General features: G+C 34.2%; 1 protein-coding gene across 1 annotated transcript in view; it reads right to left on the reverse strand.

The window, feature by feature from the left end:
- ODAD2 (outer dynein arm docking complex subunit 2) overlaps positions 1 to 17,560 on the reverse strand; it is a gene marked incomplete at its 3' end in the record, with an annotated part of 183,749 nt that overhangs the window by 87,694 nt on the left and 78,495 nt on the right. The window contains exon 17 of the mRNA XM_081298031.1: positions 258 to 372. Coding sequence (XP_081154157.1) covers positions 258 to 372 — 115 coding nt within the window. The remainder of the gene's footprint in view (positions 1 to 257; positions 373 to 17,560) is intronic.

The following is a 17,560-nucleotide window of genomic DNA, read 5'->3' on the forward strand; positions in this document are numbered from 1 at the left end:
TTGTTTCAATTGCACAAATCAAGTAGAACTTTGTAAGCACTGCATCAGACACTAGTTTTATTTGACATTTTGAAACTGACCAAAAGAAGGCATTGCTCAAAAATTCTTTTTGCATAAACATTGTTTATCACTTTTTTCCACAAGATCAATCTAACCATACGTAAGTCAAAGGCAATTAGTGACCTGTGGCAACATTATTCGATATAGTATTAGAGACTGTAGATTGATTGACAGATTGATTTGCAGTTCGTTCCTACCTTTGCATTTTCAATGCATGGACAGAGGGCCCACGCTGCACTGGCCTTCACGTCTGGGTGCGGATTTTTCAGCAGGGACCACAACAAACGAACTCCATCTAAGCGATCAATTATTCTATGGTGAAATAAAAAATGGTGGCATAAACTGTTATTAGGAAGTGAAAATGAAAACTTGACCCATCTATTCACACAATACTAACTTTTTTTTTTTCATTTTGACATTTTTCTTCCATTTTTTTTCAAAACATCAAAAGAACAGCAGGATTGTAACATGCTGTTGACTTGTCAGCCCTCTGATTTGGGTTAAGTTCACAACACGAAAAGCAAGCTGCATGATAATTACGATTCACATAAACTTAAAATCAAGCCACGTAATTTTTTAATTAGGGGTACACAGACTGTTACCTAAAGTTAAAAATACTGGTTTCTTTCATATAATAACATCTAAATACTTTCCAAAACAAATATTTATGCCTCAAAGCTGTGCAGTTACCTTTTTTATTTGGTTTATGTTTAATTGACTTACCTTACTGTATGACATATTTTAAACTCCTTCAGTCCTAATCTAGCATTAGGAATTAAAATCATTACACCACAGTGCATCCTTTGTTGGGCACGAATAACACATAACTTGTTTTCCATGTGTTCCCTTCCCAGCAAGACTAACATTGCAGACTGTGTTATAATTACTTAAACACACTGTAATCAAAATATCTTCATGACTAGCTGAAAAATGAATTATCATCAGAGTCATCTCTACACCATCTGTCTTCTGTTTATATATCAATCAGTCCAGGGAGCATAACCTTGCAATAAGGTCCACTGAGTACTTGGAGTTGAGAAGGCCAAACAAAACTTAATGTTCTTCACAAACATGGCTTTGTTCAAAAAGATATATTAAACTCAAAGCTGATGAAAAAAGATAAAGAACATCAGAATTTCTTTGATTTTTTTTTAATATCCCATTGAATTAAACACATGCAGTACTTAGCCACAGAATAAATTCTCCTGGCTTAAAATGCCATGTAAACTGTTCCTTGAACATTGACATTAAAAAAAAAAATCTACAGTTCTTGATTACCTGAGATGAGTTTGCTAGGGAAAGAAAAGTATTATTTTTCCAAGTAGGATATCAGTTTTGCATAACTTTGTAAAATGAGTGACGTAAATAGCCTGTAGTAAGATATAAACTGTCTCTTTAAAAATGACTTCTAATAGGAAAAAAAAAAAAGATGCACTGACACCAAAATTTAACTAAAGAGCTTGTCATACATACTTAAAGCTTTCTGACAATGCTTGCTTGAGAACAGAGTTTTATTTCTCAAAGTATGGAAACTGTAAAGACACACACTAGGTACTTCACAAAGAAGGATTTAATCTTAAAATTTAAATTAAAATGGCTACTGCCTTATATACTCTACTGAAAATGTAATTAATGCTGATCCCAGCATCTCTGTATTTTTTCACAAAATTTTACAGTGAACAGCAGGGAATGACTGTCTTCCTTCTCACAGACTTTTCAGCAAGTTTATCATTTATAACATTTAACTATCTACTGTTAGGTATAAATTGTCATTGGAGTGGAAGTCATTTACACACACTCAGTTTAAAAAAGTATAGCTCAATCCTGAACACCCTTCCCCAGAGAAAATTTCACAATAAATTATAAAAATTCGTTATTAATTTAAAAACTATATCTATTCTCCCCCCACCCTCATCTCCAACACTAAGCAATTCATCAGCTGCCTAGTTATAAGGGATGAGGATTGTGACCTCAATACTAGTATCTAAAAAAAGATTCAGCACAGAATGGAGTAATTACCCAGTATGAGAAAAATATTATTAAAAAATTTTCCAGCACAGGAAATAACAAAGTCGGGGAGAGCAAACTTCAAAGTTTAGTCTCACCCTTCCATTGCCCCACCCTCCACATGAAATCATTTACTTCTGATTTCTACTTCATTTGCTCCAGTACCTGCCCCTGCTTCCCTGTTCTCTATGCCAGCACCCTAATCCAGATCTTTACTATCTTAAGTCAGGATTGCTCTAGAAGGGGCATAACTTAGCTTTGTGTTTTCATTCTCTCTCCTTTTCCATGCATCCTATGAATCCCTGTGAAACTAACCCTCCTAAAGAAACTCTTAGAGCTTCTTCAGAAGCTTCTTATGATCAGGATCCCAGGGATATTCATTCTGTCCATGACACTATCTACACCATTTTATCAACTCTTGGTGAACAATTCACAATGAAAAGATCATTTTCAGGGCAAAAACATCTCCAATGACTTTCCATTGCCTGCATGATGTTAAAACCCCAATTCCTGAGGCTCAGTATTGAAAATTTTAAGGGAGCTGAATTATTCTTCCCAATTTAAGTAATTTCTCATAAAACTCCTTGACTATCTATTAAACACTAAGTACTATGCACAGAAATAACACAAAGACACAGCCAATTTTCCTTACCAGGAGTCGCTATGCATTCTACAAAGTCACTGCTAACACTAACTGAGCAAATACTGAAGCACTATAACTAGAGGAAATACAAAATTTTCTTCCTGTGAGTCTCCAGTCTGAACACTTTTATCAATCAATCAATATGTACCTTGTTTTCTTTTTGTTTAAAAAGACTTATTTAATATCTTGAAACACTAACATTGAACATATGCACACACATCATGCCTGAACAAAGATGACTTAACACAAATATTTCCTCTCTAAAGTACTTCGCAATATTCTAGTGCTTAGAAAAACTAGATGGCATTTCAGAATAATGCTCAGGGGCCATTTGAAACAGCAAAATCACCAACCTAAAGCACTAAAAAGACTGTCAAAAGCACACTATTTTACAGGAGTCAAGGTGTCTCCTGGTATCAGCTGGGAACATGTGCATTGGGCAACTGGAAATTGTTCACTGCTCTCACAAGTCCACAAGTGAGAGAGCAGAAGTATGAAAGCATATCTGTAAACTTTGTTTACAAGTAAAAGTTCAGTGGGTGCAGGAGTTCATCAATACAGAATCTAAAATTGAGAGCTGACTGCATGTTAATTTTCCTTCAGGAAATGACAGTCTAGTGAGGGCCATTATAACCTATTATAATGATGCCATAGTAGATTTCTTCATAGGGTTCCATGTGGGGTTCCTTCTAGACCACACAAACTCTTCTCTCATCAGTCAGAGACGCCCATGCCACCTCTATCTTCTACTCAAATAAACTGTCATTTAAGGTCATAAAACATCTCTGCCATAAATCCTCTGGCTTCCCCCTTCTTTAGTTTTAAAAATTTGCATCCTCCTTTCTGGAATTCCAAATGATCTGCTTTTTTGTCTTGTACCCATGTGTGTACACTTCTTATCTCCTCAATTACTGTGTGATCTCCTTCACAGCAGGAATCATCTATTGCCCATCATGCATAGGGCATAAAACCATAGCCAGCAAATGTTGCTTAAATAGATCTGAAACAGGACACTTTTGCTTACTTCTTTTCCAAAGAATCAAAAATCTTTCCTAGTACATTCCTTTTTAAACGTCAACTTCCAAAGTACTTTCAAATTCAAAGTACTTTCAACTTTCCAATTCTATATCTAACCAGCAATACTTTTCTTTGAAGCTGTCTTTGAAAGTATATTTGCACAGAATTTCTTTACAACTTTGCTGGTTTTTGCATATACACTGATGGGTTTGTAGGTGGTATTGATTTACATCACTGTTCATTTTCAGTGGGTCTACCCACATTTGTCAAGTTCTTTTACCACCTTATTACTATCTTGTTCTCAATTCATTTCCAGTGGTATGCAAGTTCTTCTCATTTATAAATAGAATTTTACAATAATAGCTGGACTTTTTATTAAAACAAACCTAAATTATGTTTTTCAAAATCTTCAACTTTATCATGGAAATCAAATTGCCTGCCTATTAGAATAACAACTCTAGAAAGACATTCACATTCAAGCTGTTTTTTTTTTTAAAAAAAATCAAACAAAAAGACACAGCTGCTTGTTATGTTTCTTGATTTCTCTTGTTACATTAACATTTGCCAGGACTCTTACAAAGTCTGGCTGGCTCCCCTTACTGTTGAGACCACATATGTGAACAAATGTGAACAGTTTGTGACCATATCATGGGCTTTGGTAGGGTTAGGTAGGGTTTCCTTCTGGCAAAACCAATACATCTATTTTGAAACCATAATTTTGCATGTTTTCTAAAAATTTCACAGTACTTGCTGAAAATTACCCCAATGAACACTATTGTATGATGGCAGAATAGCTCAAACCAAGTGTGGCAGGCAGAATAACATCAAGTGACCCAAAAGAACATGATGTTCTTAAACCACAACACGAAGAGATGCAACCGAAATCTACAGATTTTGAAACCATGTTGGAAAGTCAACCTAAAGGGAAATGCAAATGCATGTCAGAATTTAAATGATCATCCTTATAAAAAAAATGAATTAGAAAAGAATTTTGCTTTAAAAAAATTCCCCACAGTTTTTGTGGTTTTTATCTCTGTGTGTTATTCTAAAGAGACATTGGGAGACCAAATGTGGAGAAAAAACAGTCACTAGAGAAGAATATCAAGATTTTCTAGGTCTTGGTAAGGCAGAAAAATATTCTTTTACCAGGAAAAAAAATTATTCATTCACACATCAGGTATTGAAACACATCATGTGGCAGAAAATGTTCATATGTCCAACTTTTAGTAATGCACAGTTGGGTCATTTAATTATGCTGGTGAACATCAGATCTCCCCTTTGTGTAAAGATGCAGTTCTCCCTTTTCATTGACTAACAATCTGTGGGGTCATACTTTGTCCCCCTGAGATGGTCCTGTCTCAGTAAACTTTTCATATTTTACAGTTTTGCTTTCTGTTTTACCTTTATATAACTTTGGCCAAAAGATCTGATGAGAACCACTTAGAGGAAGAAAAGCGTCTGTGGAGGTTCAGTCCAGAGTGTAGGCCCAAGTGTGGCGGAACATGATGGCAAAAGGGCAGGGAGGAGGAAAGCAGCTCACAACACGGCAACTGGGAACAGAGAGAGAGCGCTGCTCTCAGGGACAAAGTATAAACCCCAAAGGCAGCCACCAGTGACATATGCCTCCAGCCACACCCTACCTGCCAACCACGGTTACCATCCATATTCCATCTATGCCAAGTGGACGAATCCACTGATTAGGTCATGTCTCTCATAATCTAATCATTCCACCTCTGAAACTTCTTGAATAGTCTCCCACAGAACTTGTGGAGGCCACCTCATATCCTCATATCGAAGCAACAAAAGTATTCAGTAGTTATCCTTGCTTAAAAGAAATATTTTATTCAGAGTCGTAAACACTGATTGTTCCAATTCTGTCCATTTTCTCAATTCATGAGCTAAGATTATTCTATAAAATGTTTCCTTTCATCTATTAGAGATGAATCATAGGAGGAATGTTTAATTCTTCCTCTTTAAGTGACCAATTTCTGATTACTGCCACTGAAAGCAATGGAGATTTTTTTCACCTCTTTCTCTCTTGTTCATTCTGCCTCAACATTTAAATAGTCATGTAACTAAGTCTATCCATTATTTCATGATTCTGATCTTTATCTTAAGTTGAGAAAAGCCATCCACACTCTAGGACAATGAATCTGAAATATTTATCTTAACCTCTTACAACTTACTTTGTTTAAATGTTTTAATTACCTGAATTTGCTGTAAGGAGGTAGAGATCTAACTTTTTTTTTTTTCCTTCAGGAAAATCACCAAGGAGAATCAGCCTGACATGTGGGGACAGGGCTGGGGTGTGGTGAGGAGAGCGCCAACACACTGGAGCAGCCTTATATGGGAATTCAGAGGCTGAGCAAGGTGAAGGGGCAGAAAAACAAGGGTAAGATGACTCAGAGCCCAGTATCAGAGACTGAGTAAGATGAAGAGAGTATCCAATGGCTGGTCAGTAGAACATGATAATCAGCACTACAGCAGGGTGAGAACATCTGATAAAGGAGGAAGATCAGTTACATGCAGGTAGATTGGTCAAATAAGTCAAGATGGAAGTTAGTTCTTCACTGTTATTTAAGTGAAGAGATAGAGAGAAAACCAGACACTTACAAATTTAAAACCATGACTAAAAATCTTTACACTCCTTTCTCAGGAGTGGATAGAAAAGACTTGTAAAAAATGAACCACACACTTCATCAATTTGACTTAATCAATGCTTTTAAAACACAACATAAAACTACATCAGAATATATGTTTTTCCATAGTGCAATGTTATATTTATGAAGGTAAGTATATGGCCAGGCAATAAGGCCAAATATGAAAGAAATCAGATAACAGAAAATATGCTCTCTGACATGACAATACCATATCTGGAAAATACTCCATATTTTGGAAATCAACATTTGTAAATGATTTCTGGATCCAAGGAGAGTTAATAAAAAAGATATGCAAGAAATCAAAGAGGTACCTGCACTCCTATGTTTACTGCAGCACTCTGGATCAATGGATGAGTGGATAAACAAAAAGTATTATATACACACAATACTATTTAGTCACTAGAAGAATGAAATCCTATCATTTGATAGTGTGGATTTTTAAGCCAGGCACAGTAACACAAATGTTCTCACTCATATGTGGAGGCTAAAAAAGTCATTTTCTTTTTATTTTTTTTAAGAGAGAGAGAGAGAGAGAGAGAGAATTTTTAATATTTATTTATTTTTTTAGTTTTCGGCAGACACAACATCTTTGTTTGTATGTGGTGCTGAGGATTGAACCCGGGCTGCACACATGCCAGGTGAGCGCGCTACCGATTGAGCCACATTCCCAGCACCTAAAAAAGTCATTTTCACAGAAGTAGAAAACAAAATAGTGATCATTACACACTAGGAAGGGAAGATAAGAGGGAATAGGAGGAGGTCAGATAATTGGTACAAAAGTACAGTTACTTAGATATGAGGAATAATTTCTAGTGTTCAGTGGAGCGACTACAGTTTACAACTATGTTATATATCCTACAAAGAACTAGAAAAAAGGACTTTGAAGCTTCCCAACACAATATGACAAATGCTTAAGAAGGAAATGATAATTAACTTGATTTGATCATTATACAATGTATACATGTATTGAATTATCACATTGTACCTATAAATATGTAACTATTAGATGTCAATTAGAATCTTTAAAAAACTTAAAATTTTAAAAATCTAAAAACAGGAAAAAAATTAAAAATAAGAAATATTTTTAATTAAATGAAAATGAAAAATATAACTTTCTTTTTTTCTATTTTTATTTGTTCTTTTTAGATATACAAGACAGTAGAGCATATTTTGACATACACACATGAAACATAATTTATTATAATTAGAATCCCTTTCTTATGGTTGGGAGATAGAACTTTCTTTCACGGATGAAGTTAAAATAGCACTTGGAGAGAAATATTTAAACAATTATATATGAAAAGAATTGACATGTAATATCAATAACCCCAACTTTTGCCTTAAAAGAAACTAAAAGAGAATCAAGTATTAATACTGAAATAGCATAACAAATAATAAAAATAAAGAAATAAATTAATAAAATGAGGAATGGACAAAAGTGAATAAAATTAACAAAGTCAAAGTTGTTTCTTTTCTTTTTTTTTGAAAAATGAATAAAAAAACACATAAGCCACTAGAGCAAGGATTGACAAAGTTTTACTGCAAAGAGCCAGAGAGTAAATGGGCTTTATAGGTTACACATATTCTAATTTGTTTAGTGAAACAATTTAAAGAGGTAAAAGCCATTTTTAGCTCACAAAGTTTCCCCAAATAGACTGATCTAGAAGAAAAACAGAGGGAGAAGACAAATTAGCATTATTATAGAATGTACAAATGGTAAAAGAATGATTCAAAGACTAACAAAGTGATAGTATAAGTAATTTTATGCTAATAAGTTAAACTTACATAAAGTGAATGTATTTCTTGAGAAATACAAATTATCAAAACTAACCCAAGAAGAAATTGAAAACCTAAATGGTTCCATATCTAATTTTTAAAAATAGCACTCATGGTTTTAAAAAACAGTAACAAAAACTCTTTCTACAAAGAACACTCCAAATCCAGATGATTTTGCTAATGAATTCTATCATAAATTAAGAGATAATCCTATGCAAGATTTATCAGGAAATAGAGGAAAAATAATTTCTCAACTTGTTTTATGAGGCCTAATTCTAAAACTTGACAAATATATTACATAAAAATAAAACTATAGGCCAACATAAACATGACCATAAACACAAAATACAAAACACCAACAAACTGAATTCAAAATACATTAAAAGTGTAATATGACAAGATCAGAATGACTTTTTCTAAGGAAAGAAAGATTGGCTCAACCTTCCAAAATCAATCAATGTAATTCACCTTATTACTAGAACAAAATAAAAACCATCTGATTAACTCAAGAGAGGCAGAAAAAGCATTTTACTAAACTTAAAATCCATTTATATTTGAAAATAAAACAAAGTCTTATACTATCCATAAATGGAAACATCTGTAATACTCAAATTATTCATCCATAAAAAAGAATGAAATCCTGTAATTTGCAGCAATGTGGATGGAACTGGAAGACACTACATTAAGTGAAAGAAGCCAGGCACAGTAAGACAAATGCAGCATGTTCTGGTTCTTACATGGAAGCTAAAAAACTTGTTTTCAAACAAGTAGAGAACCACCACCAAAAACATACGAAGTAACTTTACATTTAATGATGAATAATTAAATACTTTTTCCCTGAGCTCAGTAATGGCAGAAAGATGTTTGCACTAACTTCACTGTAACAAAGGCACTTTCCTGTTTAATAAGAAAAAGAAATAAAAGGCATAAAGATTAGGGGAGAAGGAAAGAAAGAAAATTGTCATTATTTGCAGACAACACAATTCTATATGTAGAAAACTCTTTGGTATCTACAAAAAAATTGAAAAAATAAAGTTGGCAAAGTTGCAAAATACATAAAGGAATGTCTGAATATATAAAGACATCAAAAATAAATTATATATCTATTGTTTACAACAAACCACTAGAAAATATAGTTAAAATTGCCAATCAAATTACATAAATAAATATCTAGGAGAATATAACCAAAAAATGTGTAGGATTTCTACATTGATAACTACAAAATACTGCAGAGAGAAATGGAAAATCTAAGTAAATGGAGATACTGTATATCATCATAATGAACTGGTAATTGCTGAGGGCCACTGCCAAGTAGATATGACACATCGATATTTCCTTGCCAGCGTACCCCATGTTAAATGGACTTGCCTTGGAAATTTGCTGTGACCTTGCATGTGTGTTTGAGAACGGCATTCATTAGCCCAATGTCTCCCTCTACGGCATCGTGGGCAAATACCCGGTATTCTATTCCTTTGATTTCTAGTTTTGTTAAAACCTCCTCTTACAGGGCAACTCCTTTTAAAATGTCCTGTTTGTTCGAAATTATAGCATGTTTCTGGCCTGGCATCTAAAGCCTGTTGTACTGCAGCTGCCAAGACTTGCCCTTGTTCATTAATATCTCTACATAGTTTAATATATGTATTTAAGTCTTCATGTCTCCATGGTCTAATAACCTCTCTGCAGCAACGATTCGCTTGGTCATAAGCAAGTTGTTTTATTAATGGCATTGCTTGATCTGTATCCCCAAAAATTTTGGCGGCTGTTTGAATAAGCCTATCTACAAAGTCAGCGTAAGGTTCATTAGGTCTCTGTATTACCTTAGATAGCTGACCTTGTGAATCTCCATGTCCTTGTAAAGTCTTCCATGCCCTAACTGTGTCTGCAGCAATTTGTGCATATATAGCAGGATCATATTCAATTTGTTGCCGTTGACCCTCATAAGGTCCTTTTCCTAAAAGCATATCTATATTTCTTTGAGGGTAACCAGCTGCTGCATTTCGCCTAGCTGTCTCCGTGCAAAATTCCTCATTGGCAACTTTCCATAACAAATATTGTCCTCCATTTAGCACAGATTTACACATGCTAGCCCAATCTGCTGGCATCATGTCCAAGTTAGTAATGGATTCGACCATGCTTACCGTGAAGGGAGCTTGGGGACCGTAGGTTGTTACAGCCTCCTTTAACTGCTTCACTGTTTTAAAATCTAAAGCACGGTGAATTCGCTGCCCTCCTACCTGTTCAAGTACAGGGCATGCTAATCTTTGAGGTCCTGTCTCAGGATCCCACTTATCAACTACGGGGTTTGAGGGCCACTCAGCTGTTTCCATCGGTGGGGCTGTTGGTTGAATTACACCCTCTGGTAATAAAACGGAGTTAGTAACAGCCTCTTGTTGTGGCCTTTTTCCTAATAACCCCTTTTCCTTTAAATTTTCTTCCTCTCTCTGACTAGCTCGAGAGATCTTCTCTTTTGCTTGATCAAAAATGCCTTTCTCCATGGTCTGAATCTCTAACAATTTACTTAACACCTTTTCAGTTTCTTTTTTACTAATTTCTAATCTTCTATAAAGATAACGCAACCCAATAAGATAACACAAAACAAAACCGCAACTGAATGAAACAAAAACTGAATAAAAATTCGCTGTATCAATTTTCTCTTTCTCTGGGCTGACAAACTTCAAACCTTGAGCCATCCATTTTTCCCAGTTTGCCTGAGATATTTCTAGGGACAGGCAGCTTGAAACAAAAACGAAATAAATCAAAACAAGAACACATTGTTTTTTAAAATAGTCACCCATTCTCTCGCCTTCCCTCAGGGGCGAGGAATTTCACTTACCTCCAAGTTTCAGACGCTCCACGTACGGGCCACCAAATGCCTCAGTCTTGGCTGGGCACAGAATCACGAGCCACCACACAGCTTTGTAGATTCAAACAGCAATTCTTTATTCCCGAACTCACACCGGCCTCCACACACGTTCTGGGGCAATCCCAGTTCTGCTGCCACCCAATTCACCTACTCCACGAGGCTTTCTTCCCAAAATGCTCTCTGAATCTCACGAGAACTCAACGGGAGCTCAGGCAGCAGGAACGCCCTATTTCCAGCAGCAATAATCCTCAACATCGAACTTCCCTAAAACCCAAGGTCTTAAACTGGGAACGCCCTTAACCCAAGGAGCGGGATACTTCCTCAAACTGCAGGATACACCCTAATCCTGGATCCACCCTGGTCATTGAGCAGGGTCACCTTTCTCAAACACACATGCAAGGTCACAGCAAATTTCCAAGGCAAGTCCATTTAACATGGGGTACGCTGGCAAGGAAATATCGATGTGTCATATCTACTTGGCAGTGGCCCTCAGCAGGTAATCTCAATGGCATTAAGATTCTCATTCTCCCTAAATTGATCTATAGATTCCTAACAATAATTATTAAAATCCACTAATACTTTTTAAAATTTAGACAAAATGATTCAACTCTAGAGTTGTCCCAAAGCTCAAAAACTTGGAGGATTTATACTACTTATTATAGAGCTATCGTACTCAAGGTAGTGCAGTACTGGCATATGAAGGAAGGAAAACTGGATCAATGGAAAAAGAGAGTTCAGAAATAGATCCACTCCTTGATAGTCAACTGAATTTCAACCAAGGCACCAAGTTAAGCAAAAGAAAAATAGTTCCAAGAATTTTATACTGGACATTGGATATTGTATGAAAAATCTTTCCCCCTGTTACCCCATACTTTGAATAAAATACCAAAGTCCACTAATTATGAAAGAAAAACTGATAAGTCAAGTTTAATCAAATTGCAATTGTCTGCTCAAAAGGCAGCCTAAATGTTTATTGGGAAGAAGTTATTCCACAGCACAGATATGTAGTAATGGATTTGCATCCAGAATATATAAAGGACATCTTAAACTAACAAAGACAATCAATTAAAACTAAATGAAAACCTCAGATGGACCACAAAAGAATTATATCCAGGTGGGCAACAGCACATGAAAAATTAATCTGTAATTAGTTATCAGAGAATGAAAATAAAATCTACAATGGCATATCATTTTATCCTGTCAGACTGACTGATTTAAAAGAAGACAGATAACACCAAAATGGGATTGTAAAATCATACAATAACTTTTGTGCATTATTTGGAAGTTTCTCATAGTTAAAAATTTACTCTGTACCCATGAATCCAATGCCAAGAATACACAAAACTAAACTACATGATAGAAATTTTAAAAGTAGTTTCTTGGGGTGGACATAAGGATTGACTGGAAAACAGCCTTTATAATCTTTCCAAGGTGAGGGAAATGCTCACTATATACTTTTGGATGATGGTTATAGGAGTGTATGTAACTATTAAAACTCATCAAACTAAATGACTAAATGTAAAAACAACTCATTAACTTGAACAAAATAAATCAGAAAAAAACCAAGCACACACTACATGCTTTCCACTCAAATATACTCCAAATTGAAACAGAACTATAGTTTAGAGGGGTGCATTCTTAAGTATAAAATTAGGAAAATAAAGCAAGATATTGATAACCATGAAGGGCAAGAAAGGGGCAATCACCAGAGTAAAGAGAGGTACATTGTGGGGGTTATGATGAGAGACACCCAGGGGGACTTGGAGTCATCACAAACACAATTCCTGGCTTGGAGAGCAGTCTTGCCTTCATAGTGCCTTACTAATGTATTCATTCTCACTCTGCATTTTCCTTTGCATTCTATAACTTCACTATTTCAAAGTCTTTAAAATGTTGTTTTTGTTTCATTGTAAATGGCCATACACACAAGAAACAGTATTGGGTAGCTCATTTATTCAGCTATTAAACTAAGCATATATTACAACTAACTGGATAAGATATATAATGCAATAAAATAGAATCTACATAATCTTCAAATAACAAAATCCCTAGAGTTTGTCTTAAAATGAGATTCAGAAGATTAAATGATTCATTTAATTTTCATTTCACATCTCAGTTAAGTCTACATGTTTTTAAAAAGCATGCAGATGAAAAACAAAAGAAATGTGACAGGAAGGATAGATGTTGTCACTGATACAAACATGCAAAACACATATTCTTGTTTGTATAAACCCTAAAAGGTCGCAGACACTAGTTCAATAGCAAAAGGGATATCTGGGAAGCCACAAAGAAATTAAATCCCTTCTGTATACAAACAAGCATAGCTTTACTTTTTTTTCTTCTTAAAAAGAACAAATAAATCCATGTAAAAAGTCTCAAAAAACTACGTAAATGCAACATAATTATGTTTAAACCACAGAAGACAGAAAATTTAGAGTTAGAGATTCCATGGCAAATTTTAATTCTATCCTTGTGTATATGTTTTATAAAAGAGTCTTTCATTACATGATCACATAACACTGGTCCATGTAACAATCAGTTCAACAAATGTTTATTTTAGAATGTGTGGAGGGAAAATATTTTATAGGATAAATTGTAGGAAATTAGTATATCATTTCAGTGAATGGTTAGATAATTCTTAGAATTCTGGGCATTTTCAGAGTATTAATAAACCACTTTGCCCTGATTTCCTGCTGAAGAACATAAAATTTAACTCATTTACAGCAAGTACTTCCTTATATTTGAAGTTGACCTTTAAATGTCGAGGTTATTTTGTTGCAGTGAAAAACTTTAAGACATTAGGATTTTGGCACATTTTAAATCATATATGACCAAGTATTTTGTATAAAATAAAGAATGAATAAAGCGTGAAGATATATGAGCTTATAATACCTTTTAAAAGAATCCCTTATCAATATTGGAAATATGAATTGCCCTTGGCAATCATATATCTTAAAATTGACTTTTTAAAAGGAAGAACAAAGCATTTATCTTATCTTTCCTATATAAGGTATACTTTAGGTCAACCAGTACTGAGACATCAGAGCCTTCAATCCGAGACAAACCTTGTAAATTTATTAGACTATAAAGACAAAGAAACAAATCTTCAAGGTCCCCAGACAAAAAGATCAAATAATCTACAAAGAAAAAATTAAATTAGACTAGCATTGGACTTTTCAACAAAACTTGTTATGAAGAAAAACTTACAGAAGACGGTGGGAACTGAAGATATTATATCTAGCAATGCTGTCTTCCAAGTGTTTATAGAAAAATAATTTCAGTCTATTAGGAACTTCTGTACCCATGAGACCCATGGTCTATTCTCAAAAATATGACTGGAAGACAATCTCCAAACAATTAAAAGATTATTGTAAAACTTCAGTAAAACACTGATGATGATGATGTTGATGGTCATATTTGTGCCTATCAATATAATTGTCAATATAAGATTAAAACAAAGACAGAAGACAGAATAGAATTATAATGTTCAAATGTTACATAGGGCAAAATAGAAATGATGCACTTAAAATGTGGGAGGAAAAGGAGAAAAGAAAAAATAAAATAAGCTTACTGATTCCTGGATGGAAAACAACTGTGAGTTAAAAGGTACCAATAAAAATGGAGAAACTAAATAGTGAGTGACTAAATTAGTAAAAAGGAGAATGAGGGCATTAGAAAATTTTGTAGGTACAAAAGTAACCACTAGAACAAAAATTCAAAGCTTTCTAACTAACAACAGGAAAAGACTACAAATCTGATAAAGAATCATAGTGAATACAATAAAATGCAAATAATTTTAAAATATTAAGACATTATTGAGACCAAACATTTTATTCATAAGTGGGAATGGGTTTAATTCACTTATTAAAACAAAAAGTGTGTTTAATTTAGCTCACACAGCAAGATCCATCTTTATTCTGTATACAAGGGCACACTTAAAGGGATTCAGAAAGACTAAAAATAAAAGGTAGATCAAGATATAACAGGTAAATGGAAATAAAAATAAAGGAAGAGTTAATGATTCTGATAGCACACAAAATAGAAAACAAGCCAAAATACATTAAAGTTGTATTAAGTATAGCACTGAGAATATTTAAAACCACAATCTACAGCCATTAGAAATATTATGTACCAAATAATACAGCTTTGGTCTTCCAGAAGCAAAAACGTCATGCAAATTTAAGAAGACAGATTAGAAGCACACTACTAAGAGATTTTATTATGCCATTTTCAACATACAGGTCAAATGCACACAAAATAATGAGTAAAGGGAGTACACCTAACTAATGTAGTCCATCAACTGTACTGTGTCCATACATAGCCATTATCTGTAGAACATTCACAAAAATGCATCATCTGCTGGGCTCGATGGAGCATGCCTATAATCCTAATGGCTCTAGAGTCTGAGGCAGGAGGATCTGGAGTTCAAAGCCAGCCTCAACAATGGTGAGGTGTTAAGTAACTCAGTGAGACCCTGTCTCTACATAAAATATAAAATAGGGCTGGGGATGTGGCTCAGGGGTTGACTGCCCCTGAGTTCAATCCCTGGTACCAAAAAAAAAATCATCTATTAATACCTAAAGGCAACATCAATAAGCACCATAAAAATAGAAATAAAATAATCTACACACTCTGACCAAAATGCAGTACAATAAATATCTAACAAAAATAAGTATCTCCTTGTGGAATTAAAAAAAAAAAACTATTCAACAACTCCTGGACTAAAAAAAAAGAAATACAAACTAAAATGAAGGAACTTCTTAAAAATGATGACAATAAAAGCACAACACATCAGATTCCAGAGTACACGTTTAAGACAATCAAAGGAAAACTCAGAGCACAAACTATGTTTAATATTTTTCAAAAGAATTAAAATAATTTCCCAACTCAGAAAATTAGAAAAATAGAAAATGAACCAAAAGAAAGCAATTATGCATCAATCAAGATAAAGAAGAAAGAATGCAGTAGAAGAATAGAAAAGCACATCCAATTAGTAAAATACTATTTGCAGGGCAGATGGCACACACCATAATCCCTGCTATTTGGGAGGCTAAGGCAGGAGGATTGTAAATTCAAAGTCAATCTCAGCAACTTAGTGAGACCTGACTCAAAAAAATAAAAAGGGCTGAGGATACAGCTCAGTAGAAAAGTACCCCTGGGTTTAATGCCCAGTACTGAGAAAAATAAATAAACAAACATTTTTTTAAAAAATATTTTTCAGGAAAAAAAGAGAACTATTTATAATATCTAACCTGATCAGGAAAAAACACACAAACATTTTAAATGACTAAGAAATGAACTAAGAATTAGTAGACTCACATAGATACATAAGGAATTTCTACCAAATTTTAAAAGCTCAGATAATCCGTAGCTCAATAAGTCATTCCAGAGTATAGGAAATGAAAGAACATGTCTTTATTCTTTTTTTCAAAACTAGTATTGATATCTAAATTTGACACAGTTGAAAATAAAACCAAAAACCAGAAAAATAACCTACATACTAGTACCACTAATAAATATTTTTAAAATACTAGTTAAATAGTAATAAGAGTTCTTAAGAAAATAGTATGTCATAACCAAATGAGACTTATTCTAGAAACCTAAAGCTGGATCAAAGTTTGGAAAGGCATTAATACCATTCACTATATTAATCAATATGATGAAAATCATAGGGGAACATAAGAAATATAACCTACGTAAGTACTGAAATAGCCTTTGACAAGACTCAACAACTATACCTGATTTTTAAAAATTTTAAAATAAAAATCAAGAGATACTTTTTAATATGAAATATGTAATATATATACATATATAACATATGTATTAGGACTAAAGCCTTTATTTTACTTTATAGGGAAACACTAAAGGTGTTTCTACTAAAATCAAGAGCAAGACAAAGAGTCGCTACCTCCTTTTCTATCCAACACTACATTTCTAGGAAATAAACTAAAGACATTAGAAAACAGAAATAAATTTAAAGAATAAAAAATTGGAAAGGAATAAAAATTCTTTAAAATATGCTAGAGCAGAGTTTGGCCAATTTTTTTTTCTGTAAAGATTTTGACAGTCATTTTTGTGGGCCATTCAGTTTCCATGGCAACTACTCCGCTCTGCCAATATAACACAAATGCAACCAAAGATAATAAAGAATTGAGTGCCACTATGTTAGAATCAAAATTTATTTATAAAAACAAGATCTGGCCCATGAGCCATGGTTTGTCAACCGTTGTCCTAGAGAATAAACCATTAAATGATCCCAAAGGACAAAAGAATTCTTCAAGGAAGCAGGACAGAGAATTGGTATACAAAATTCAGTAGTGTCATCAAGACAAACAGTTGAAAGGACACAATGGTTGCTGAAGTTTAGATCTGGAATGTCCTGCAGAGGCTCTGTGTTAATACTTGGTCCCATGGCACTGATGGGAAGTGGGAGAACCCTTAGGAGATGGGGCCTGTTGGGAGGTTTTAGGTCAGTGGGGGCATGCCCTTCAGAGGGCTGCAGAACCCTGCTCTCTGTCTCTTTTGCCCCTGGAT

The sequence above is a fragment of the Spermophilus citellus genome (assembly GCF_964194105.1).
Source record: "Spermophilus citellus genome assembly, chromosome: 6".
In the NCBI taxonomy this organism is placed as follows: domain Eukaryota; kingdom Metazoa; phylum Chordata; class Mammalia; order Rodentia; family Sciuridae; genus Spermophilus; species Spermophilus citellus.